Source organism: Cuculus canorus, chromosome 3 (assembly GCF_017976375.1).
Source record: "Cuculus canorus isolate bCucCan1 chromosome 3, bCucCan1.pri, whole genome shotgun sequence".
In the NCBI taxonomy this organism is placed as follows: Eukaryota; Metazoa; Chordata; class Aves; order Cuculiformes; family Cuculidae; genus Cuculus; species Cuculus canorus.
The window spans coordinates 25,705,557-25,727,494 of record NC_071403.1 but is presented as its reverse complement, the minus strand read 5'-3'; the positions used below and the strand labels follow the sequence as shown (position 1 = coordinate 25,727,494).

At 36.4% G+C, this 21,938-nt stretch overlaps 1 protein-coding gene across 5 annotated transcripts in view; it reads left to right on the top strand.

Moving 5' to 3' along the window:
* MMS22L (MMS22 like, DNA repair protein) overlaps positions 1-21,938 on the top strand; it is a 95,043-nt gene that overhangs the window by 27,414 nt on the left and 45,691 nt on the right. For 3 of the 5 annotated variants that reach the window (XR_008448932.1, XM_054060930.1, XM_054060929.1), the window contains exons 12-16: positions 2,195-2,314; positions 2,734-2,954; positions 5,435-5,944; positions 8,369-8,497; positions 9,539-9,583. Coding sequence is in view for 4 of the 5 variants with exons in the window: in XM_054060930.1 (XP_053916905.1) it covers positions 2,195-2,314; positions 2,734-2,954; positions 5,435-5,944; positions 8,369-8,497; positions 9,539-9,583 (1,025 nt within the window). In the remaining variant the exon portion in view is untranslated. The remainder of the gene's footprint in view (positions 1-2,194; positions 2,315-2,733; positions 2,955-5,434; positions 5,945-8,368; positions 8,498-9,538; positions 9,584-21,938) is intronic. The other 2 variants (XM_054060931.1, XM_054060932.1) reach the window with 2 other exon arrangements.

Here is a 21,938-nt window from a genome sequence, read left to right as displayed (position 1 = left end):
TTGTTATACCTTCACTGTATTTTTTTGTCTAATTCTCCTCTGAAAGAGATACAGAAGTATTTGTTGGAATTCTACGAAACCAATTTTGTTACTACAGTAGGAGGTCATAAGAGAAAAATGTTGTGTTTAGATAGTACTATCATTTTGATAGTATCTGGTGTTCCTCCCTTCTGCGATAAATTAAAAGCTGACTATCTCAAGAGTTCTGATAGTATTTCCAGCAGTGCGAGAGACCGTTTTGAGCAAAAGAGCAATGAGAGAATCCATTAATTCCAGTGATATTTGAAGTCTGGAGAACTCTTTCATATTAAATTTGAGATAAAGCTTTCAGTACTATCTTCAGTTTTGGAAACTGTTCTAAAACTATTGTTGGACAGAGAAATAATGGTTGAAATTGAAACTGCTCACAATACCATATTTATTGTTGAATTAATTTGACTGACACAGTCGTTGTTTGTTGAAGTAGATACTAAATATAATCCTTTGAACAAATTACAGCTTTAAATATTCTTTTTCTAAAGGGTATGTGTTATGGTTTGGGTTTTGTTTGCATATTTTGTAACAGGGCAGATCTCTCTAGAGAAATACATATGTTAATTTGCAGTTTTTTGGTTTAAATCAAGACCATTGCTTTTATTCATTAAAAAAATAGCAGCTTTTGAAAATGGCTGCAGTTCTGTCCTTTCTTTTTTTGTGTAAGTTTATTTTGGGAAAACTACTGATTTAATAGTTACAGTTATGTTGTATGTAAACACAATACTTGAGGACCACTTTTCATGTATAGGCATTTTTATTATATTTGAACTGTTATTCCATACAGCTTTTAATGACTCTCTTGAAAAGTTCCTTTGCTATTTCACTGTTTTTCATGTTATTATACATAATGTCTTATATATAATTTTTTATATATGTATATATGATTTTCTATTACAACTAAAAATGCCTTTTCAATTTTCAACTTGTTTTGGAAATATACCACTTTAGAAGCCATATGACCTACGATAATTCTTCATGAGAAGGCAGGCATGATTAGAATATTGTGGGTGATTGGTGTAATTGTTTACTGTATTCTCATAAGGAGTAGCAAATGTTTTCCAAATGAGTGTATAGCCAGGTAGAGATAAGTTAATGAATTAACTCCTCTGTGATGCATTGATAACAGGAAGAAAAGTGTTTCTAGGACATAGTAAGCAATAAGACGTAGTATTGTGGGTGAGATCAAAAGTTCTGCTTTTCCAGTAACAGGTACTTAATGAAAGACTATATTAAAACACAAACAAACAACCCCTCCAAACAAAGAAAAAAAACAACACCCAGCAAAACCTAATGCTATCTTTCTCCATTACCTGGCATCAGTGATATCTAGTTATTATTTCATTTTTTAATTTATTTAAGTGTTTTCTGAGCTGAGTGAGTTAATATCCTAGCTCTAGTCTAAGTCTAGTTTTGCTGACAGGAAAAGCTGAATGAGATGAATCTGTATCACTCTCAGTTTCACAAATTGCAACCTTAATGCTTCACTGTGTTCAAATTGTTTGGAATTTCCTGTTTTATTTCTTATGAGACACCTTCATTTTGTGTGCAAAATTTGGAACTAAGGAATACAAAAAGTGTTGTATGGTGTGGAGAGTGTTTTTGTTTGCTTTTATTTCCTGGTGTACAGGAACTTATTTGCCCTTGATTTAGAGTTGTGTGGGATGCTAGCGGTACAGCCATATTGCAGAGGTTTGAGAAGGAACTTGATTCAGAGTGAAAAGTCCTTTTGTTTGCAATACTATAAAAACAAACATGAGTTCTCAGAAAGTTGCCTTTCCCTTTCAGTGGTGACTGAGATTTCCTTTAGACTTACTGACTCATGCATTTAGTATAGCGAATGCCCTGTTTACAGTTTTGTGAGGCTCTCTACCATGCAGTTGTATTTCAAGTTAGACTCGTAATATTGAATTGGCTGTCAATGTGTCCGCGACTTTGCAGACACCTGAAATGGTGCATGATGAACTATTATATTGGCTGGATTGTCAATTTTTGTCTTCTGGTTCATTGCTTATATTTGCAGATGCATTTACTCATTATTATATTATGTAAAATAATTTTTATATTAGGACATTATTCTTAATAGTCTGGTAGCATTGGATTTACATGTAGACAAGGTGATGCTCCCCTCCTACAATAAACTTTCTATTCCCTTTTCAAGACTGGTGTGTTAGAAGAACACTTACGAATGCACCTTCAGTGCTGTTTGACTTTATGTAGTTTCTGGGACTTGAACCTATCTATTGTCACCGTACTCTGGGATTATTACAGCAAGAACCTTGTAAGTAGATTAATATAAGAAAATGTAGAATTGCGTGTGGACAGTCCTTGATTGTTAACAATTAATTCTGATTCTCTTCTAGCCAAGCTTGATTGCCACACTTTGTAAAACTGGCTAGACAATGGCAAATGGCTAAATTTACTATATTTATTTAAGGAATTATGTTTAAATGTATGTTATAGTCCATTACATTATGTCACAGTAGAATAAATTATATATTTTTACATATCTATTTCATCAGGATTATTGATTTTAAGATATTTTAAACACTTTGCACATAGTTACAATGCAGTTTGTTTGTTTTTTTCTTGAGGAGTTGTAGGAATGTGTCATTCTGTTTGTAAGAATTGAATCTTATTGACTTTAGAATATTAACACTTATTGTTACTTATGTTTTCTGGTTTCATTTATTCTTCTAGAACAGCTGCTTTACTGTTCCTTGGCTTGGTCTGAAGGGTCTGGCAAATATTAGTAAAACCTCTTTGTCAATGCTTGAGTTGGTGAAAACTTGTGAACAGCAGATTTCTGACCTGTACAAGTCCAGCAACAGTTACTTAATTTTTCTCAGCATTTTGGCACGGATGTTGAAAGAACAGGCAGAGAACAGTGGTGTGCATCCTTGGAAACAAATTAAAGGACGGTATGGCTGCTATTTAGTTTGTCTCATGTTGTAAGAGGTCTTGTCAGTCAGACTGGATGGCCCTTCCAGCCACGCACACATGCAAGGGTAGAGTACTGTGCTCATGAGAAGGTAAAGGGGATGAGGGATCCAAGGTAATTCATAACTTGAAGGCAGTTGTTTTCTGAAGTTTCTGTTGCCAGGTGAGGCTGTGGCAGGGTCCAGGAATCACCCTGACATCCATGATGATTTACTTTATCTCATAGGCCAGGAATTTGGTACACTGGCAACCTGTGCAGTAGTACAACGCTATTGCCAGGCAGGCAATGTAATTAAAGCACAGAAATTCTGTTTGAGCTGCATGTAAACTGTGTGTTGTCCAAGAATATGCAGACTGTCTTTTGCTAGGCCTCCAGTTTCATTTATATTTCCATTTTATTCATGGTTTCTGAATTTTTCACAATATTTTTTTTGTGAGAGTTTTAATTTTTCATTGAATTTTGGAACATACTAGTGAAGAGATATGGTGAGTCATGATATAAAAAAATGTAGAATTTATATAGTTAAATCAAAATCCTAATGTTTTATACAGTTACTGAATCATTAAAACTTTTATTATAGTAATGAGACTATTGATCATTAAAGATGCTAACTTCTTGAAATTATTTTTTCATTGGATAAACCTAATTCTAAATATTTTGTGTTTGGGGATTTTTAAAAAAAATATTTTATTAAGTATTAATAAATTAATAATAAATAAAAATAAATAAAGGTAAATAAATAAAAATATTATTAATTAAAATAATTTTGTATGTAAGTAATAAATATATTTACAGTTCATATGTGTACGCACACCTTACAAAGCTATGTGGTATGTTTCTTCCGGAAAAGGGTTATTTTGGCTATCAGAAAGGGAAAATACATCTAATGTCTATGTTTACTTTGTTAGAATCAGTAAAGTTCAAGTTTAAAAATTACTAGAACACCACAAACAGATTTGTTGGATACTGAATCAGTGTCTTGCTTTAGTTATTAATTTTAATTAGCCTGCTCTGTTTTTACTGAAAACAAATAATACTTACTTCTTTTGCTATTATAGCTCATTACTTTCCCTGATTTAAGAGGGGGAATAATAATATGCAGCACATAGTGTGTCAGTCTACTCAACCAGTATTCATCATTTCTACCTTAAATAAATCAATTACACAAGTAGCAAAATTTAACAGCCTACAGCTATGATTTTGGGATGAACTCTGTTTTCAGTAGCTAACCAAGCATTAATTGATGCATGAAGAACGTAAATGCCTGTCAGTAGTAATTTACTACTAAACAACATTAATTGGATTTGCTGTAATTTTTGGTGGCTAGATTTGATAACCTTAACACCATTTCCAACTATTTTTCCAGGTGGCAGAATAGGAAAACAGCTTTTATGGGTGTTTAACTACTGTATGTGGAACTTGGTTTAAATTAAAGGTGAAGGCTATACCCAAGGTTTTAAACACACAAATCAAAAAATTAAGCAAGTCTTTTTCATCTTCGTGCTTTCTTGTAGGAATAGTTACATTTATTTAAAAGTCCAGATGTGAGCAAAGGTCACAGAAAAGACACCTCTGCAAAAGCATTCTGCTTTTTGTCAACCACTTTAAAATTGTAAAGTAGCAGTGCTTCTCCCCATCAGCTATATATGACTCGAGCGCTCTCGTATAAGCAAGACAGCTTAAAGCTTCTTAACGTCATTGTGCTGGAGAGAAGATTCTCTCTCAAATGCCTCAGTTTCCCTGTTTTCTCCCAAGCTTGTAGTCCACAGTCTGCAGTAGGGTATGTATGGCAGGTCAGTACAGATTTTGGCAAAGCACTGTGGAAAAAAGGAACTTCCCATCAGAAATGTTCATCCTCCTTTTACTGCAGTGGTGGCTGTGAGAGTAGAACTTAAGAACGGAAATCGGTAGCTAAAAGAAGGAGGGTCCTTGGTCTTTTTTTTTTTTTTTTTTAATTCTTCTAATGCCACACGGAAATAACAGAGTTCTAGGGAAGAAGTTGGGTACAGGAATTGTTTGCTGTTGCAAAGATATGCCACTTCGCAGGTTCCTTTCCTAGCAGCCCTCAAGGGCTAAATTGGATTGATGTGAGGGCATGGTGTAGAGGGCACCCATCACAGACAAAGTACAGAGAGTCTGCTGGTAATACTGTGCTCAGCTTTGTACTAGAGGTTGGATATGGGCAAAAGGTTGGGCTGTACCTGGGTCTGAATGCTCTTAAGATGTTCCTTTTTATTTGGAGAAGAAAATGGAATAGCATGTCTGTTCCACTAGCTGAAAGATTAGAAGAGGGAAGGGAAAATAGGGTATTTAAAAAATAAGGGTTATTGGAAGAGGATAATAATAAACTGAAAGCATGACAATAGAATTTTAGCATATTGACCAGATAGAAAATTGCATACTTGAAGAAACTTTGTTTCCTGGTTTATTTGGTTGTTGGTTTTTTTTTTTTTAATATAGAATTTATTCCAAGTTCCATCGGAGAAGAATGCAGGAGCTGACAGAAGTGGGGCTGCAGAACTTCTTTAACCTGTTCCTCATGCTGGCACTTGTTGCGGAGACAGAAGATGTAGTGAGTCGAGTGTTGGATCTTCTGGATTTCCTGACTCCATCCTCTGTCACTGTCTCTCAGAGAGCTCTCATCTGGAGAGGTCATTTTGCTTTCCTTTTGATTTATGTTGAGAAGAACATGGACATTAGTGTGCTAGCTGAGAAACTCTCAAATGCTTTCCGTGAGAAGGCAAAGGAGTTTTTAGTAACCAAAAATGACTACTCACAGAAACGGAATCTTTGGACTCTGCTTTCAACCTACATTGACGGTGTCCAAGAAGTGTTTGAAACCAGCTGCTACTTGAGCCTTTCTGAGGAAAAATTGCTAAATGATGGCTTTTCTATGCTGCTGCCTGCTTGTCGAGGAGCTGAACTAAGTATGGTCCTAAATTTTCTTCAGGTGGTTCTAGCCAGACTTCGGTAAGTTGTTTAGTTAAATTGTGGATATAGACTGGCATGTTGGGTTTGTGTACAGGGTTAAATTCTAGTTCTTATTAATTTCTTACTGAAACAGAATAAAAGGAAAGTGAAATCTCTGGAGGACTATGTTAAATTTCAAAATCCACCAATACCTCACTGCATTTAGAATCTTAGAAATGTTTCTTTACTATTTCAGGATTATTCCAGACAATAACATCTTTCTTTTGGCACAGGAAATTTCAAATTTTGGGGTTTGGTTTGTTTTTTTTTTTTTCCCCTTCAGTGAATGTATTCTATTTTTCAGACTTTTCATTCTATTTTTTCCTCTTTCACCAAGGTTGCAATCAAATAGAACAGTTATGGAGATTTGAATACTTGTCTAGGGTTTGATAGGAAAGAAGGAAATTATATTTTACCACTTTCAAGCAGTTTTACTTTGATGTACTAGTTCAGTTTTCAACATCCACAGTGCCCTTCAATAAGCATATTTTTGTCTACTGATGCCTTTCAGAGGCAGTCCTCCAGTTTGAAGCCTAAACTGCTTTTTTTTTTTTTTTTTTTTTTAGTAAGATATTAAGAGGCAGCTATTGATCTGCCATTACTTCAAATATGCAAGACTGAAATATGTGGAAAGAGCTGTGGAAGAGCGCATAATAGGAATAGTGAGGCCCATATGCAAGATATCTCTTTAACTATGTTCTTTGTTATTGTCTAGTAGTTTGACTGCAGCTGTCAATACCTTACACATCCAAAGACAACTGTTTTTCAGGCAGTCTTTTGAAAAAAGATGAAGCACGAAACAAAGTTTAGTTGATTTATTATTTATTATTTCAGTTCAGCTGAACATATTTACTGGAATAAATTGGAGACTTCAAAAATACTTTGACATTTTCTCCATTAACTAATACACAGCATTTGTTGTGTTGTTTTTAAAGGTGAAATAGGGAGAAATTTGAGAGTGGTGAAAAAGTTGCCTGTTTCATAACTTGGCATTATTTTGAAGGTTTCCAGAGATGGGGGTTATGTGGTCCTCTCGTAACACAGAGAGGAAAACATAGAAGTTCATTACAGACTTCTCAGGTCATCACAGACGAGGTAGAGGACAGTGTTCATACCTTTTCTTACAAAATGCAGATATTTTGAAATATTTGAATTACCAACATGCTTAAATACAACCAGTATGAGGGATATTATTGGAGCCCTGTGTTTTAACTGTTCTTTATTTCAAGTTCTGTGTTTATATACTTGGTTACTATTACCTGCCTACTTATCCCATCTACAGAGAAGCTTAATTCCTTGAGTTTTATAAACCCCCTTGATCTTCAGCTTGTATAGAACAGGAAAATGTTACTGTTTCTCTCTCTGACTTTGACAGACTCACTGTAAATAGTCCTCTGTTACCATACAAGTGAAACACAAAAAACACTTCCTGAGGTTTAGATGATTTGGATGACTTTGTGCTAACCAGATGTTAAACTACTATTGGCTTAATCAGACTGATAAGGCCCGATGTATCTGCAGACTTGGGGAAAAGATGACATGGTTCAATGCCATCCTCTCTTCTGTTTTTAAAATCTAGGCAGATATAAGACATTAGGTCTTTCATAAATGTAATCTTTCTGTACACTGCATTTGAATAATTTTATAACTGTGTGACAGGGAATTTACAGGCAGGAATGAAGTGAGATCACTGATTAAAGAGAAAAGCGACTCCTTCTAGGCTGTTAGGAAACAATAACTTCATGTGCCACTTTCTGCTAACCCCAGATGATGGCTCACAGGAGCATTCTATATTGCTGATTAAGTAGCATTATGAACATACTGACTTGGTTACATTAACAAAATGGCTTAGCATTTAAAGCTTAAAATATCAAATAGTTTTAGCAGTCCTCTTTTAACGTATCTTGTTGGATTGGTAGAATTGAATTCCAGGTTTCCCAGTAGCTTTTATTTGTGGGTGCTGTAAAAAATGGCAATCTTTCATTTTCAGAGTGAGGTGTAGCTAAAAGCTCTTCTTTAATTATAGCTATTCATGTTGCTACGGTTAAGGTTCTGTCAGCATTTCCATTATAAACCTTTATTCAAAGGTTTGTAACATAGCAGTGAAAACTTGCTATGGGCTAAGACTTGCGCACTCTCAAAACCTTGTATGCCTTGTTTTCTTCCTTTCTTTTTTCTTAAGACATCTGAAAAGTCACCCACCTTCACCATTTTTACACTACTGTGTTTTAAAATAACCCTTTCCAGGTTTTTCTTGTATGTTTGTCTGTTAGAAAAGTACTGGTAACTTTTGATTGTTGTATTTACCTGTGGTTAGACTGTTATAAATAAGCTTTTTTAATTGTTATTATGTTGTTGTTGTTATTATTATTACTTCTTTATTGTTGTTATTATGATTATTTTTGTGTCTCTATATTTAAATAGAGCTATGACTTGGCAGAAGAACTTATTTTTATTAGTTTTTGATATGTGTGGAGTGGATAATTGGAAACAAGATACTACTTGCTGGCACTTCCAAGTATTTGATCTTCATAGTGAGATTCAGTATGAAGTGTAAGATTGTATTTTAATAGTCTCCTTTTTAAAAACATATGTGAAATAAGCAGTAAATAATCAAGAAGCTCCCCAAAATAAAAATGCAAGCCCTTCCTTCTTATGTTTATTAGGAGCATTCAGCTTCTAGATTAGACATAAGTTTTTCCTTTATTTCTTTGTTTCTGTTTTTAAGCACTGTTTTAGAATCCTGGGGTTTTTTTCTACTTTAATGAAAGGTAAATGCAGGATGCTTGCCCATGTGTGCTTTCATTTGTTCCAAATCTCTAGCAATACCCATCATCTGAGTGCCTTATGGCACAAAAAGAAACCCTAGGTTGATATAAATACAAACATCTAATGGATTTGACAGAACTTGCTGTAAAAATGGACACAAACTCAGAAATCTGCTGAGTGCCTGGAAACAACAGATTTTGCACTGCAATAAGCTATTCTTAAAAGAAGTGCTTGAAACATATTAAAATACTTTGTATTGTAATCAGGTATTGCTCTGACACGAGCTTTTTCTCATTACCATCATCCTGGCATCTGGGTTTTGTAGTGTATTAGCACTGAGTTGCAGGATTATAAAATGCAGGTGCATGTCCAGGTGTAAAATCATTGCTGTACTCCAAACATCTTTGCCTAGTTTCAGGGAGACTTGTTACTGATTCCCACAGAAGTACAACAAACCTAATAACATAATAAGTAATAATTTTATTTTGAAAACAATTCTTGCGTATTTATGTCCATTTGTACTGTTCTGCCAGTACTGAAGGACTTGAAAAGTTATTGAAAATTTCAGATGTGTAAATGTCATAAGCTTTACAGGAATGCTGATGGAGTAAACTTCTCTCTAATTAAAAGTTACATTATTAATTGGACCATGGATAACAGCAGAATTGGATGTTTCTATCTGTTAGAGTATGTCTAGCCTTGAGATTGTGAAAGAAATCACAATAGGAATGGTTTATCTAGTATATCTTTGCTATGGAAATGGGTAGTCATTTGTAATTTTTTTTTTTTTTGCATTACACTTGCATCAAAACACTCTGTGGGAAGCTTTCTGAGACCAACAGGACCCTCTCTCCCCGTCTCTGTTACCATGTAAGTCACCAGATATGCTCAGGAGGAAAATAGAAAGGTTCTCTGCCCTCCCTCCTCCTTTTCTTCCCCCTCAAGGGTTTTAGTGTTAGTCTTTGTAAAATGTGTTTTCTGAGGTTGAACTTCTAAAAACTGTATCCAGAAGAGTTTGGAAGAGCATGAGTCCTCTCTCATGCTTCCCATCTTGTGAGTATGTTTAGAGTTACAGGCTGTGATGTCCTGATAAGCACAGAGGGCAACTCTGACTAATCCACTGAACTGAGAGTTGGAAGATCTTAGTTTGGCTCTTAAGATCTCCCAGGCTTAATAAATGACCCTTAGAAGGTCATTAAGAGTTGCTATGAACTTTGTTTACCTGTGTGGAGAAAGGCAGTAAATCCTTTGTTTTTAATTTCACAGCATAGATCTCTTGGGGACCAAGTGTGCCTTGCTGTGCTACATTGACCTGTAGTTGGAAGTATTTTTAGGATTTTTTAAAGTTCAGTTATTCCATGCAGAAAACTGAGATTTGAATGAGTGTAAAGAAAATTTAAATGCTTTGGAGCACAGGAAGCAAAGCACTATTTTAGACTATAAAAGCATTTTGAGAGAGGTTTGCTGTGTCTAAATCCTTAAAAATAATCTGTTACCATCTTCTGTGTGAATAGTGGATGTGTTCTTGGCTACAGTTTTTGCCTTAAGGTGTGGCTCTGGTAATAAAAACTGATTTTTTTTTCCTCTTCTTTGTACTTTGTGGAAATTGAGATCATTTTTTTTTTCAGGATTTTTTCTTTTTTGGTCTAAAATAATGATTTCTACCTTTGTCCCTTGTATTGTTATCTTGAAAGACAACTAGCCAAAACCAACATCTTTTGATTGTGTCTCCTCTGGTCTGAGAGTATTGCTATAAAAAAGAATGAAATGAGGTAATGCGCATTGGAGCTGTGGACCTAATACTTTGCTTATAGAAAATCCTTGTGTATGTCTAGTATAGATTCAGGTTTGCAAGATAGTTCACTTCTACTTCTTACTGCCCCTTTTTGTGCATCAGTAAGGAGCCATGTGAAGGCTGGATAATTAATGAAAATCCATTTCATACTGGTGTTTTAAGATGTGAAAAAGAGCATCTGCTATAGAAGGAGGGCAACGAAGCTGATGAAAAGGCTGGAAGGCATGTTCTATGAGTAGTGGCTAAGGACTTTGGACTTGTCTGGTTTGGAGAAAAGGAGGCTGAGGGGTGACTTCATTGCTCTCCACAGTTTCCTGAGGAGAAGAAGTGGAGAGGGAGGTGCTAATCTCTTCTCCCTGACGTCTGGTGAATAGGACCTGTGAGAATGGTTATAAGCTGCGACAGGGGAGATTTAGACAAGACATTAGGAAGCATTTCTTTAGCAAGAGGGTGGTCAGACGCTGGAACAGGCTTCGTAGAGAGGTGGTTGATAACCCGAGCCTGTCGGTGTTTAAGAGGCATTTGGGTGATGCCCTTAACAACATGCTTTAGCTTTTGGTCAGCTCTGAAGTGGTCAGACAGTTAAAATAGATGATCATTGTAGCCTCCTTCCAACTGAAGATGTCTATTCTATTCTAGAATCACTTTGGAAACAAACTGAACAACAAAAGCTGTCAGAAGACCTCCTGATTGTTGATGCCTAAACAAAGCCAGTCTTGGTAGATACCTGAAGCTAAAGCAACTCATGTGTAGTATTCAAACATCACTCATGCAGATACACAGGTCTGTCCCCTGGGTTACAGATTGAAATACTGTGTTCCATCTATTGTATACATTTTATCTAGCAAAAATTAATCCATATGAGAACTTTCTGTGGCCTACTGACAGCAGTACAAGACTTACCATTGTGAAAGAGTAAATCCACCAAAAAAAGAGAGTAAAATAATATGCAGGTGTGCTGAGAACCTGCTGCTTGGGACCCCGTGGTTGTTTAGAGAAATAGATGCCTCCTGAAGGACATAAAGCACAGATTTGTTTTCTGATGGAAGTGTCTCACTTTTGAAACTATTTTCCCCAAATTAACTTTCCTCTCAGTTTTCTTTCTTTTATTCTTCCTGTGAAGGGTGAGACTGGCTTTTCATATGGAATATATTTTTTTGTTGTGCATGTTAAACAAAGAAATACTTTTACCAATGAAACCATTATATGCAAGTAGCCTTCTAATCTCTTAATTTTGATTGTTTCTTCGTTACCTTACAAGATATATATTTCTTCTCTCTTTAGGATATCTCTTGTCAGATTTAAGGCTTATTTAAAATGAACAGAAAGCTGAAGCAATTTTCTTTATTCCATTTCAGTCTCCTAAGGCCTATTTCCCCCTGGTGAGCTCATAGCAACAGGGGGGTTTAAGGGAATTCAGCTTTCTGCAAATTAATGTCTCACATCATGAAAATTCAGGACTTTTTTTTTTTTCTATATCTTGAAAAAGTAATACAGTGAGTGCGAGTATTATTTCTTGCCAGCGGGTGGAAGATGAATGATTTTGTCACAGTTTTACTGCTTGATGAGCAGTGTCCTGAGGGTCAGGCTTAAGTCTGTGTCACTATGCTGCTCATTACTCTTGAGCTAAATAAGGGCTGATTGGATCTAAATTGCCTAGCACATGGGCCGCAGATGAGCTCAGTGAGTAGGGGATGACCTGCTATTCAGGCTGGGAGTAACCCTGGTGTGCAAATGCTGCATTAGAACACCGTGGGAGAATGAGAGGCTACCGACTGCTGCCAGCAAAAGAAATCGAAATGTAAAAACTCTTTGATGCTGCAATGTTAGAATTTGAAATGTAGGAAGTGACAGGTTGATGGTACTTATCAGCTTTGGCTGGATTAGAGAACAGTGTCATCTTGCTTATATAATGACAGAAGAATGAAGCTAGCTCCCAACTACTTTGTGGTGCAGTGCTGCTGCTGTCAGAGTCAATGCTGCCTCCTACTGACAGGCTGGGCAGAAGGATGGCGGAAGCGGATGGAGAACTGGCTGGGACAACGTTCTCGGGCTCTCTAGCATGCCAAAGTGCACTCACTGTCTACTTCTGCTTGTCTATTCCTTTATGGTTCTGATCTCTTCTCTTAGCAGATAATCACAAATCTGATTGATAAAATAGCAAGTGTACATTTAGGGACAAAGGCAAGCCACTGTTGTCTTCAAGAATGGTTAGATGAGCCCTCTATGTGCACTAGACTATACGTATGTGTCTCTGCTTTACGCAAAATATTTCCATTTGTACTCTTCTCTCCGTTACTAGCCTCTGTAAAAGGCAGTGATCTCTGGAGAGGGGAATTAATTTGTGCCTGTGTGTTTTAAAGAAAGTTGACCTTTAAAGAGGAGAGAAAAAAAACCTAATCTAACTCAAAGGAGAATTATGCTAACTGAACACAACACATGAATATACTTGTCTTAATAGAGGAAAACAAAAAGCAAGCAAAGTACCTATCAGGTGCTAAGCACAACACAGGTTGTAGTAGTTGCACAGTTCTGAAAGATTCAGTTCAGTGGTTCAGTAGAACAAACTTTTGGAGTTTGTTTTCCCCACCTCTGTCACTGGTGCTTTGGGAACTGCGTAATAGCCACAATGATGATAAATAGCCACTTACTTCATTTTTTTCCACATTTGTTTCAGATTCTGTTACTGACAGCTGTAAAGTAGCAGTGTCAACTTCTCTTACTACTAACTTATGGCATTACCACATCTGCAAAAGCAATTTAGTGCTCTCATGAAACCAGTGACTAAATGAAGAGAAGACGTGAATCAAAATACCTTCTGTGTTTTCTGTTTAATATTTTCTTTTATTCTGCTTTTTGGGGTGAATACCATTTGAGTCCTCTTCCCCTGGAATGCTTTTGCTCATGATGGAATTTCTTCAGGGACATAAACCACCTTCTAGCTTACTTGTTTCTGGGTATTGTAACAAAAAAGGAAGAGAAAAGAGAACAACAGCCTTAGAAATACAAACAGTTTTATTTTAAAATGGTGTGAGTCTATGCAAATGAGAGAAAATTTTCATAAAGAATGTAATTAGTGTGAAGCTTTAGTGTCACTTGTATTATCAATGTTTAATGGTATCACTTCAGATCACTGAAAATGAAACTGTTTGCTACAAGTAGATATAGTAGATGAAAGTGAGATACAGGGTTTGTCCGAGTTGGTTTGTGGACAGAAATTGTATGGTATTTCTCGGTGTTCAAAAGGAGAGCAGAACTAGTATTTAAAATTACTTCAGTATTTTTTAAAAAAATATCATCAGCAAGAGGATGATACAGTGATGGCCAAGTAGTGAAATTAGGATGGACAAATGCTAGCACCACATATGAAATTGCTTGCCATAGCAGCCATACTGCCAAAGTATGGGGAGGTAATATGTACCATGAGGTGAGAGAAGTGAAGGGAATATCTTCATCCAGGGTTGACTGAAGTGAGGTACCTGCCGTAGCTGTCACTCCATCTGTTTGTCCTGCCCTTGCTTGTAGACTTTGCCTGCTCACTGTGGGTAGCTGCAGGATATTTTATCCCTGCAGCAGCACAGTTTCTGCCTTGCATAGGGAGGGAAACACAACTTATGAATGGTTCAAGTGGATTCTCTTGTATCCTAAAAAGGGAGTGAAGGGTGTGGGTGTGATTCTTAAGTTTTGATCTCTGTTTTCATGGTATTTATTTACATGTATTTGTAAGAAGATAGGTTGTAAGAAAGTGATTATTTGAGGTTTGGTTGAAATCTGTCCATTGACTAGCTCTTGTGATAGTGATGTTCTTTCATGCGCACAACCGGTGTATTAGGAAGCAGGTCTTAATATGGCTCTGCTTAAGAAAAAAATAAAGAAATTTAAGTATCTTTGTGGGGTGTATTAATACAAAACAATACAGGTGAAAGGAGATGCTTATTCTGTCTTTAGCTGCAGTTCTGTATGCTAATTTACAAAACATTTGTGAATAAATTGATAATTGGAGTGATGGAAGTGAATGCTGAAAGTAGGAAGTTTGTAGAAATTTGGTGTAACTGATTTTAGATGGGAAAGGTTGAAGGAAGACATGCTAGAACTTATCCAGTGTGTAAAAGGACATTGCAAAGAAGACAAGTTGTATGATGTCCTTCATGCCAGTGAAGGTGGAATTGTCTTAATCTGGGGCAGAAGTAGTTCAGTGTGGTTATTTAGAGTAGGCTGCAATGTCAACATTCTCACAGGCTGTAAGAGTGTGTTGTGGTATCAATTTTCATTTTTCACTTTTTAGACAATGCATCAGACAAACATTTGCCAGGGGGTAGTCTTTATAAGCTTACCAGACTGCTGAGATATGAACTCCCTAAATGACTCTCAAGATGCTACTCAGCCCTTCACTTATGTTTCTGTGATTTGATATTAAGGAGTGCTCAATGCAGCTGGTGATTGATTAGTGAGGATTCTTTCTAAACATTGTTCTGTGCTTTTGCTTACAGAACAAAACCTCAGTGAAATCAAAAGTTAAAGACATCATATCTGAAACTGATCTGACATAAAACTTTGGGTATCTGTCATTCATTTTTATTTGTAGTATCCACTCTCTTTTTAATTTCCCCTTTCTGTTAAGGAGAAAAAAGCTGAACCTGTTTAGTGCTTCTGTATCTTACTAGCTCTTGGCAGCTGTGGGGTGGGAGTGGGAAGGTGGCTCATGCTGTGTGCACAGCCACTCTGCTGAAGAAGGTGCTGCAGTGTTGGTGGTTTTATGTTCAAGTCTTGAAATCCGTCTAGAAAACTGCTTTGAAAAAGATTTTTTAGACATTTTCTAAAGAAATCTAATTGATACAGGGCATGTAAATGTGCATTGTCATGTTTTATTTGACTTGGAGCAAGTCCCAAGTGACATTAATTGTTCATGCCTAAATGCTCCAGCTTGTTTTCCAGGAGTATGAAATCAGAGACAGTGAAAATGTGCCTGATGTGAAATAAGCCTGAAATAGCAGGCCACTCTCTTCTCCCTAAAAACAAAACGGAAAGAGTACAGCATACTCTGCAACATGTATGTGGTGCATCAGCTCATGTTCTTGTGTGGGTCCCTTCCTGGACGTTGTTACTGAGACAAATGTTCTTGTATGGGTCCCTTCCTGGACATTGTTACTGAGACAAGCAAGTAGAGAAAGTCAAAAACAGTTTGTGGCTTACTTAGTTCTCTGGTAAGCTGAAGGTGCTGTCTATTCTCTACTCTTTTTCACAACCAAAAAGCCCTGTTTATCGCTAATCGGGGTTAATTAAAGCCTTAGGGCAATGCTGAGACCCTGCCAAAGGCTGGAAGGTACAGACCTAATCAAGGCCAAAACTCCTCACTGCGGGGAGTAGCCAGGTAACTGTGGGCTTGGTACAGGCTCCAATAATACAGCTGTGCCAATTCTTCCGATAAATACATGAGTGAACTTTTATTTTGTCAAATAGTTCTGTTAATTTATTAATTTCTGGCTGTGATTAGAGTGGTATGAAGTCTCTAGTTTAATGTATGTGTGCTTGCAAAATCCATGTTAAGAAATGGAAGCCTTCTGGTTCTCTCCGTGGTAATGCAAGAACTGCACAGGCAGCCACGGCAGCCATTATGCACACAGCAGGAGCGTTCACTGCAGACAGGGATGTGTGTCATCTTTTATTGAGGGGCAGGAGAAGGGAGGAACAGGCAAATGTACATATGTGCTTACCAGGACAATGAGGTTTTCTTTCACTGCTTCTGGCAGTCTTGTTTTCCTTACAAGATATCAGTCACGAGAATAAAAGCGAATATTTTCATTGGCATTTTTTGTTTTCCTGGACAGAAATATGTTGATTAGTAATTGGTAATGTGCATTTGAAAATACTTCAGTAAGTGTTCCAGGTATCTGCCTAAAATATTTTAAAACTGCTGAAGATTTGCTCCCAAGGAATTCTTCCAGTTCATGCCACACCTGTATATTCCAGGGTATTCTACAATGGCTTGATTAGGGGAGGAGGTACTGTATGTGTGCATGTTCAGTTACATTTACATGGAGTTTTGTATTAGGTGCAAAGATGATATCAGAAAGTAAAGCACTGTGCTCATCTGTTAAATAGTAATTAACTATAGCATAGCCATGATTATCTGAACGTCATAGGGAGAGTGAATATATTCAGGCAATCAAGGGATTTTACAATGTAATTATTAGACATTAGGGAGACATGACCCTGTTTAGGGTAACAGGGACCTATGGTTAATTGATGTTAGGATAATCAAACTTTTACTGTTTTATTATTCTGGGACCTTAGGCTTTACAAGAAAATGTGTGTGTGCTTAGAAAAAAGAAACCCCAAACATATGAAGATATAAGCCTAAAAGTGAATCTTGAGGTTTTACTTGCTGTACTGAATTACTGCTGTGATTATAAGCATTGAGAAATGATTTATATTGTCTGTAAATCATCTCCATTTTACATCACAGTGAGAATTCAATATATCTTGATTCTGAATATTATGTAAAGCTATTTTCCTAAGTCATCAAAAATGACTGTTTTTTCCAAGTCAAACTCAAATATTGAAGGTGTTTTTCCTGCAGTCAAGAAATCTTTGTTTTCTTTCTTGGAAGTAAACCTTTGATATGTGAACAGTCTGAGCATTATGAAAGAAAATACAGTTGATGTCATCCCCCTTGAGCGTCATAGTCTTCTCTAAGTTTAGAACGTGAGGACGTAAAATGGAATTTCGTTTCACTGGAGTTCATTATGAAAGGGTTTCCACTGCACTGCTGCAATACTGAGACACTGAAATTCCTAATAACTCAACCTGCCCTCTGGAAGATTTGAAGATTAAGTATAGCATTTCTACTGGCTCTTACTGAAAGTTTTTCTCTCATTCTTTTTTTTCCTCTTTTCGTTTTTCCTCTTCCTTGAAACAGAGTAATTTCAGAAAACTCTTCAGCAATCCTATCTCCATGTAAATGAATACTGTGAATTGTGCTGCTGGTGAGGGTGGAGGAGGTAGTAAGAGTGGGTAGGGGGAGAGAAGAATTAAAATCATTACAATAAATGGTTTAATTTATGCCTCAGCAGTTAAGCATGCTCCTGGTTAACAGAAATACCCTTCAGCTACACAGGATTTGGGAGGGTTGGAGGGCACTCATTTGCACATAAATAGCCATTAACTGATAAATTCCCAGAGGTCTCCTGTTGCATGCTAGTGGTTCTGACCTACTTAGCTAGCTTAAATTTGTTTTACAGAATTATTATAATTCCATCCTTGGTACTTAAACTTTGTGATTAATGCATGCCTCACAATACAATTAAAGTATAATTACACAGTTTTACAGTTTGCTATCATGGTGTTATTATTATTACAAAGAGCTGGATTTTGCAAATATTAGAAGAATTAGGGTTCTGATACCCATCACTTTGCTGTTATTAAGTGATTATGTTAAATGGGACCCCTTTATGTCTGAAGAATGAAGTGGAGAGAGGGGAATCATTAACTTACTCATCAGATGGTTTCTAAGTGATTGAGGAAAAGATGTGTGGTGCGTTTTTTACACATCTGTACACGATAGGTGCAAATACCTTTTGTTCATCTTTGCCAGCTGCCTATGACACACTCTAGCACATCTGTGCTTTAATTCTTAAAAAAAGTTTTATGCTATACGTATCTCTGTAATCTCTTAAAAATCATTTGCATGTGTTAAACATCTGATTTCATTATACTTCATTGAAGCTTTTCATTACGCGGACAGGGGTTTTTGTATCCTTATTAAAAATATTGACTGCTAGATACAGACATCCAATAGCTCTGTGCAGTGAAGGTTAGAATATGTGTGTGAAGATAATACAGATCTTTCTCTTCTGCTCTAAACTCAAAGCAGTTCTCTAGGAGGGGTCCTGGGACTTCTTGTTTGTGTGCGTAAATGTATTTGTACTGGCTGCTAATAACTCTCTGTTATTTGCAGCCAGTTTTGTTGTGCCACGTGAAAATGATTTAAAAAAAAAAAAAAACCACTGCTATTTCTAGCTTAATTGTGTTAACTTGGCCTCCCTTATTTTTCTGACCAAACTTGGTTCTGTGGCTACTGTTCATTCTTCAAGGAACGATCAAAAAATCACTAACGTTACTCGTATGTGATGCAAAAATCACTGCTGTACTGCATAATTCCTCTTGCATCCTTTGTTTTTGTCAGCTCCACAGTACCAGGAAACTTAGGTTACCTTAACAGTTTATACAATTAGAAAATCAAAGGATTGAAAGATATTTTTAATAGTACTTCCCTAGTCAATGTAAGTTACAAATCTAATTTCACTTTCTTTGTCTGTGGATGTGTTACTTTGCAAACTTCAGTGGTGGGAAATGGAGCGGTTGACGCATTTCCTGAATTACACTTTCTGTTCTTCTAAAGCTCTTAAGGGTGCACGGTAAAATGTTTTAGCTATAATTGCACAGTGGAAACTCCAAATGGTGTACAAAAATCGATTGTTGCACCCTCCAGTCTTATTTGATCCAGTGTCTTGGATTTAGTTTTTGCTTAATTTTAAAAAGACCTGTTGCTTTTGTGGTTTTCTGTTTGTTTTTTTTTTTTTTAAGTTGTGCTATTTATTTCCTAAAAGGAAGAAATATTTCCATTGTTAAATTCCAGAAAACATAAAGAGTAAAAGGCAAATAGAAATATTTTGCTTCAAATGACTCCTTTCACATCTGTAATTTTAGTCTGTATTTATGCTACTACAGTGATACAATCTCTGCTTCACTATTATCATTTGCTGTCATTGAGCTCGGAAAACATTGGTCATTATTACTGATGCATGGAAGCATGTGAGCAGGTAGCCAGTAATTGTGCTTGGAAGAATTTACTACATTTCAGTGCTTCCTACTTGAATATTCCTGAATTGGTTTTATTTCCAGTCTTTAAATCACTTCAGTGCAGTGTTTTTTTTAAATCATTTTCATGTGCCACAACAAAAATGCAAAGGCACATTACCAGAAAGAAATGGTCAGCAATAAGAGCTGTTTTGCAAAGTTGGCTTGCAACAACTACCACACTATGTGGAGAAAACAGTTATCCTGTAATAATAAGACTAATGAATTCAGAAATCCATTGATTGAACTGGCTCTGGGTAGATTATGTGCAGGCTTGCTTCAAGGAGAGGAATTTATGAAATGTTTGCCGCATCCAGCAAGCACTGCAGCTATAATACAGCTGCCTCCTCAGTGGTTTGCTTTGATCCTGTGGAATGAAAGGACAGGAGGATCAGCTCAGGTCTAAATGAGATTACAGCTGGTTCGGCAGCTTATCTGGTCTAATGCCAACTAGTGTGGCTTTGCACGTCCTAAGGGGTTTACAACAGAAACTGTTTATTGAGTATCATCGGTTTACTCAACACAAGCAGGCTAATCCTTCCCAGCCTCAGCATGTTGTAGGATTGTGCATGAGCCAAACCAAAAGCTGGTGTAGCCTGGGCCTCCAGAGCCCTTTGTCTCGCTTCATATTGATTTTTTACCTGTGTTAAAGACAGTAAAAAATAAAACCAATAACCAGCCCTATTGTGAGCAAAAGGTTAATCTGACCTAAAATCTTACAAAAGCATCTTTTAACCCTAGAAGGGATAGCAGCCTTTCACTGACTTTTCACTCAAGAGATTTTCTAGTTTAAAGTCTCAAAAAGCAAAATAGGGAAAACAGCTTAAACATTTAACTCTGTGGTGTCTTGCAAGGTCTCTGAATTCTTTTCAGCAGCTGCATAGAAAACTTGAAACAGTAATTCGTGACATTATTTATATTATCATCTATCTGTGGTGGGTGATGCTGTGTGGCAAGGACGTGACATACTGAATGTAGGCAGAGTAGTAGGAGCTGGTAGGTGTCCCAGAGCTCATGCTGGTTTTTGACTGTAGTGGTTTTTATGTAAAACATCAGAAAATGCCTTTATCAGCTGCTTTCTCAGAGAAAAAAGTAAAAATAAAATTATGAACTAGGTGAGTGGAGTGCATCTTAAGGAATTCAAAAGATTACCAAACAGGCCTGTAGAAGCAGAATGTTTTTAAATACCTGCAGCACATAATTTTTTAACAACTTCCTTTTCTGTTGTGATATGAAATATAATAGAATATTAGATGTAATAGTATTTTATCAAGCATGTTTCCTGTCTGAAGTGAGTCTTTTTGGAAGACATTGCAGCGTGTGTCAGATTACTATAAATCAAGTGTTTTTTATAGTATAGAGAAAAAACAGATTAAAGTCTAGGAAGCCTTGCAGAGTAGTAGCAATACATTTGCACTGAAAAGAAACAGAGTAAGGTAGTAAGTCTTCATTGCTGGAATTATGTAGGAATTGATTAGATATCTGTATTTGTATACTGTGCATCTTATTGGGAGCAATTAAATCGGTTCCCCTGTGATGCAGGGAAGAGAATTTGGTGACACACTAGACTGTCATCAACTGCACTTGGCAGACTTAAACTAGGAACTGGTTTGAAGATTGTTGAATACTATCTAAAATAAAAGATGCGGTAACTTGAGGAATTAGGAATGGCACCTTTCTGTTTATTTCACCTAATTGGAATGAATGTATATTTTAAGCCATGTATTACCATGGAGGCATTATAAGTGTATTGCTAAAAATGAGCTTTAAGGGAAATGTGAACTTTACTAGTACTTAAGGCTAATGGTCATATCTTGTGCAAGTTTAAAATGTAATGTTTATCCAATCATTTGTATTTTATCAAATCTAGTCTTAAAGCAGTAGGTTGCTGTTACATAGTGTTACGCTTTTAGCACATTTGAAGATAAAAGCTGTTGTTGATGATTGCATAAGTCTTTGTTCGATCATCTCAAGTGTGCAAATCAAAGCATTTTGTCAAACTGTGAGAAGTTGTGCCTGGATAATGCTTCCTTACACACACATGGGTCACCAAATAAATCATGTGCATGGTTTTACAGGATAGCTGATGCTGGAAGTTAAATGGAAGCCGGGTACTAGGACTCGTAAAACATTTTCCTGTTAACACGACCAGACAGAATTGACATTGTTGATGGTAGCTTTGATCTAATAAACTATCAGTTCTAACGGTGATTTTTACTGTGTTTCAGAAGGGATGATGATAAAAGTTTAGCAAGCCTACTGTTCTTCCTGGGTGAGAGAAAATAACCTCTACTGTCTGCATTACCAAATGTTGGGAGCAATGTTAGTAGGGGATGTTTTGTACCCAAAGTAATCTCCTTTACTAAAAAAGATATGTTACATAAACAGCATCCTTTAATACAACAGATGCTCCATAAAGAACAAAATTGATTTTTGCAGGAAGGAAGTTAAATGCTTTGTTTTGGAGTTTGGAAACAAGTTACTTCGTTATCTTGAGTACAAGTTTGCCTGCCTTCCAAAATCTGTTTTCTCTTTTGGAGAGAAAGATTTTCCTAAACCATTTACAGTATA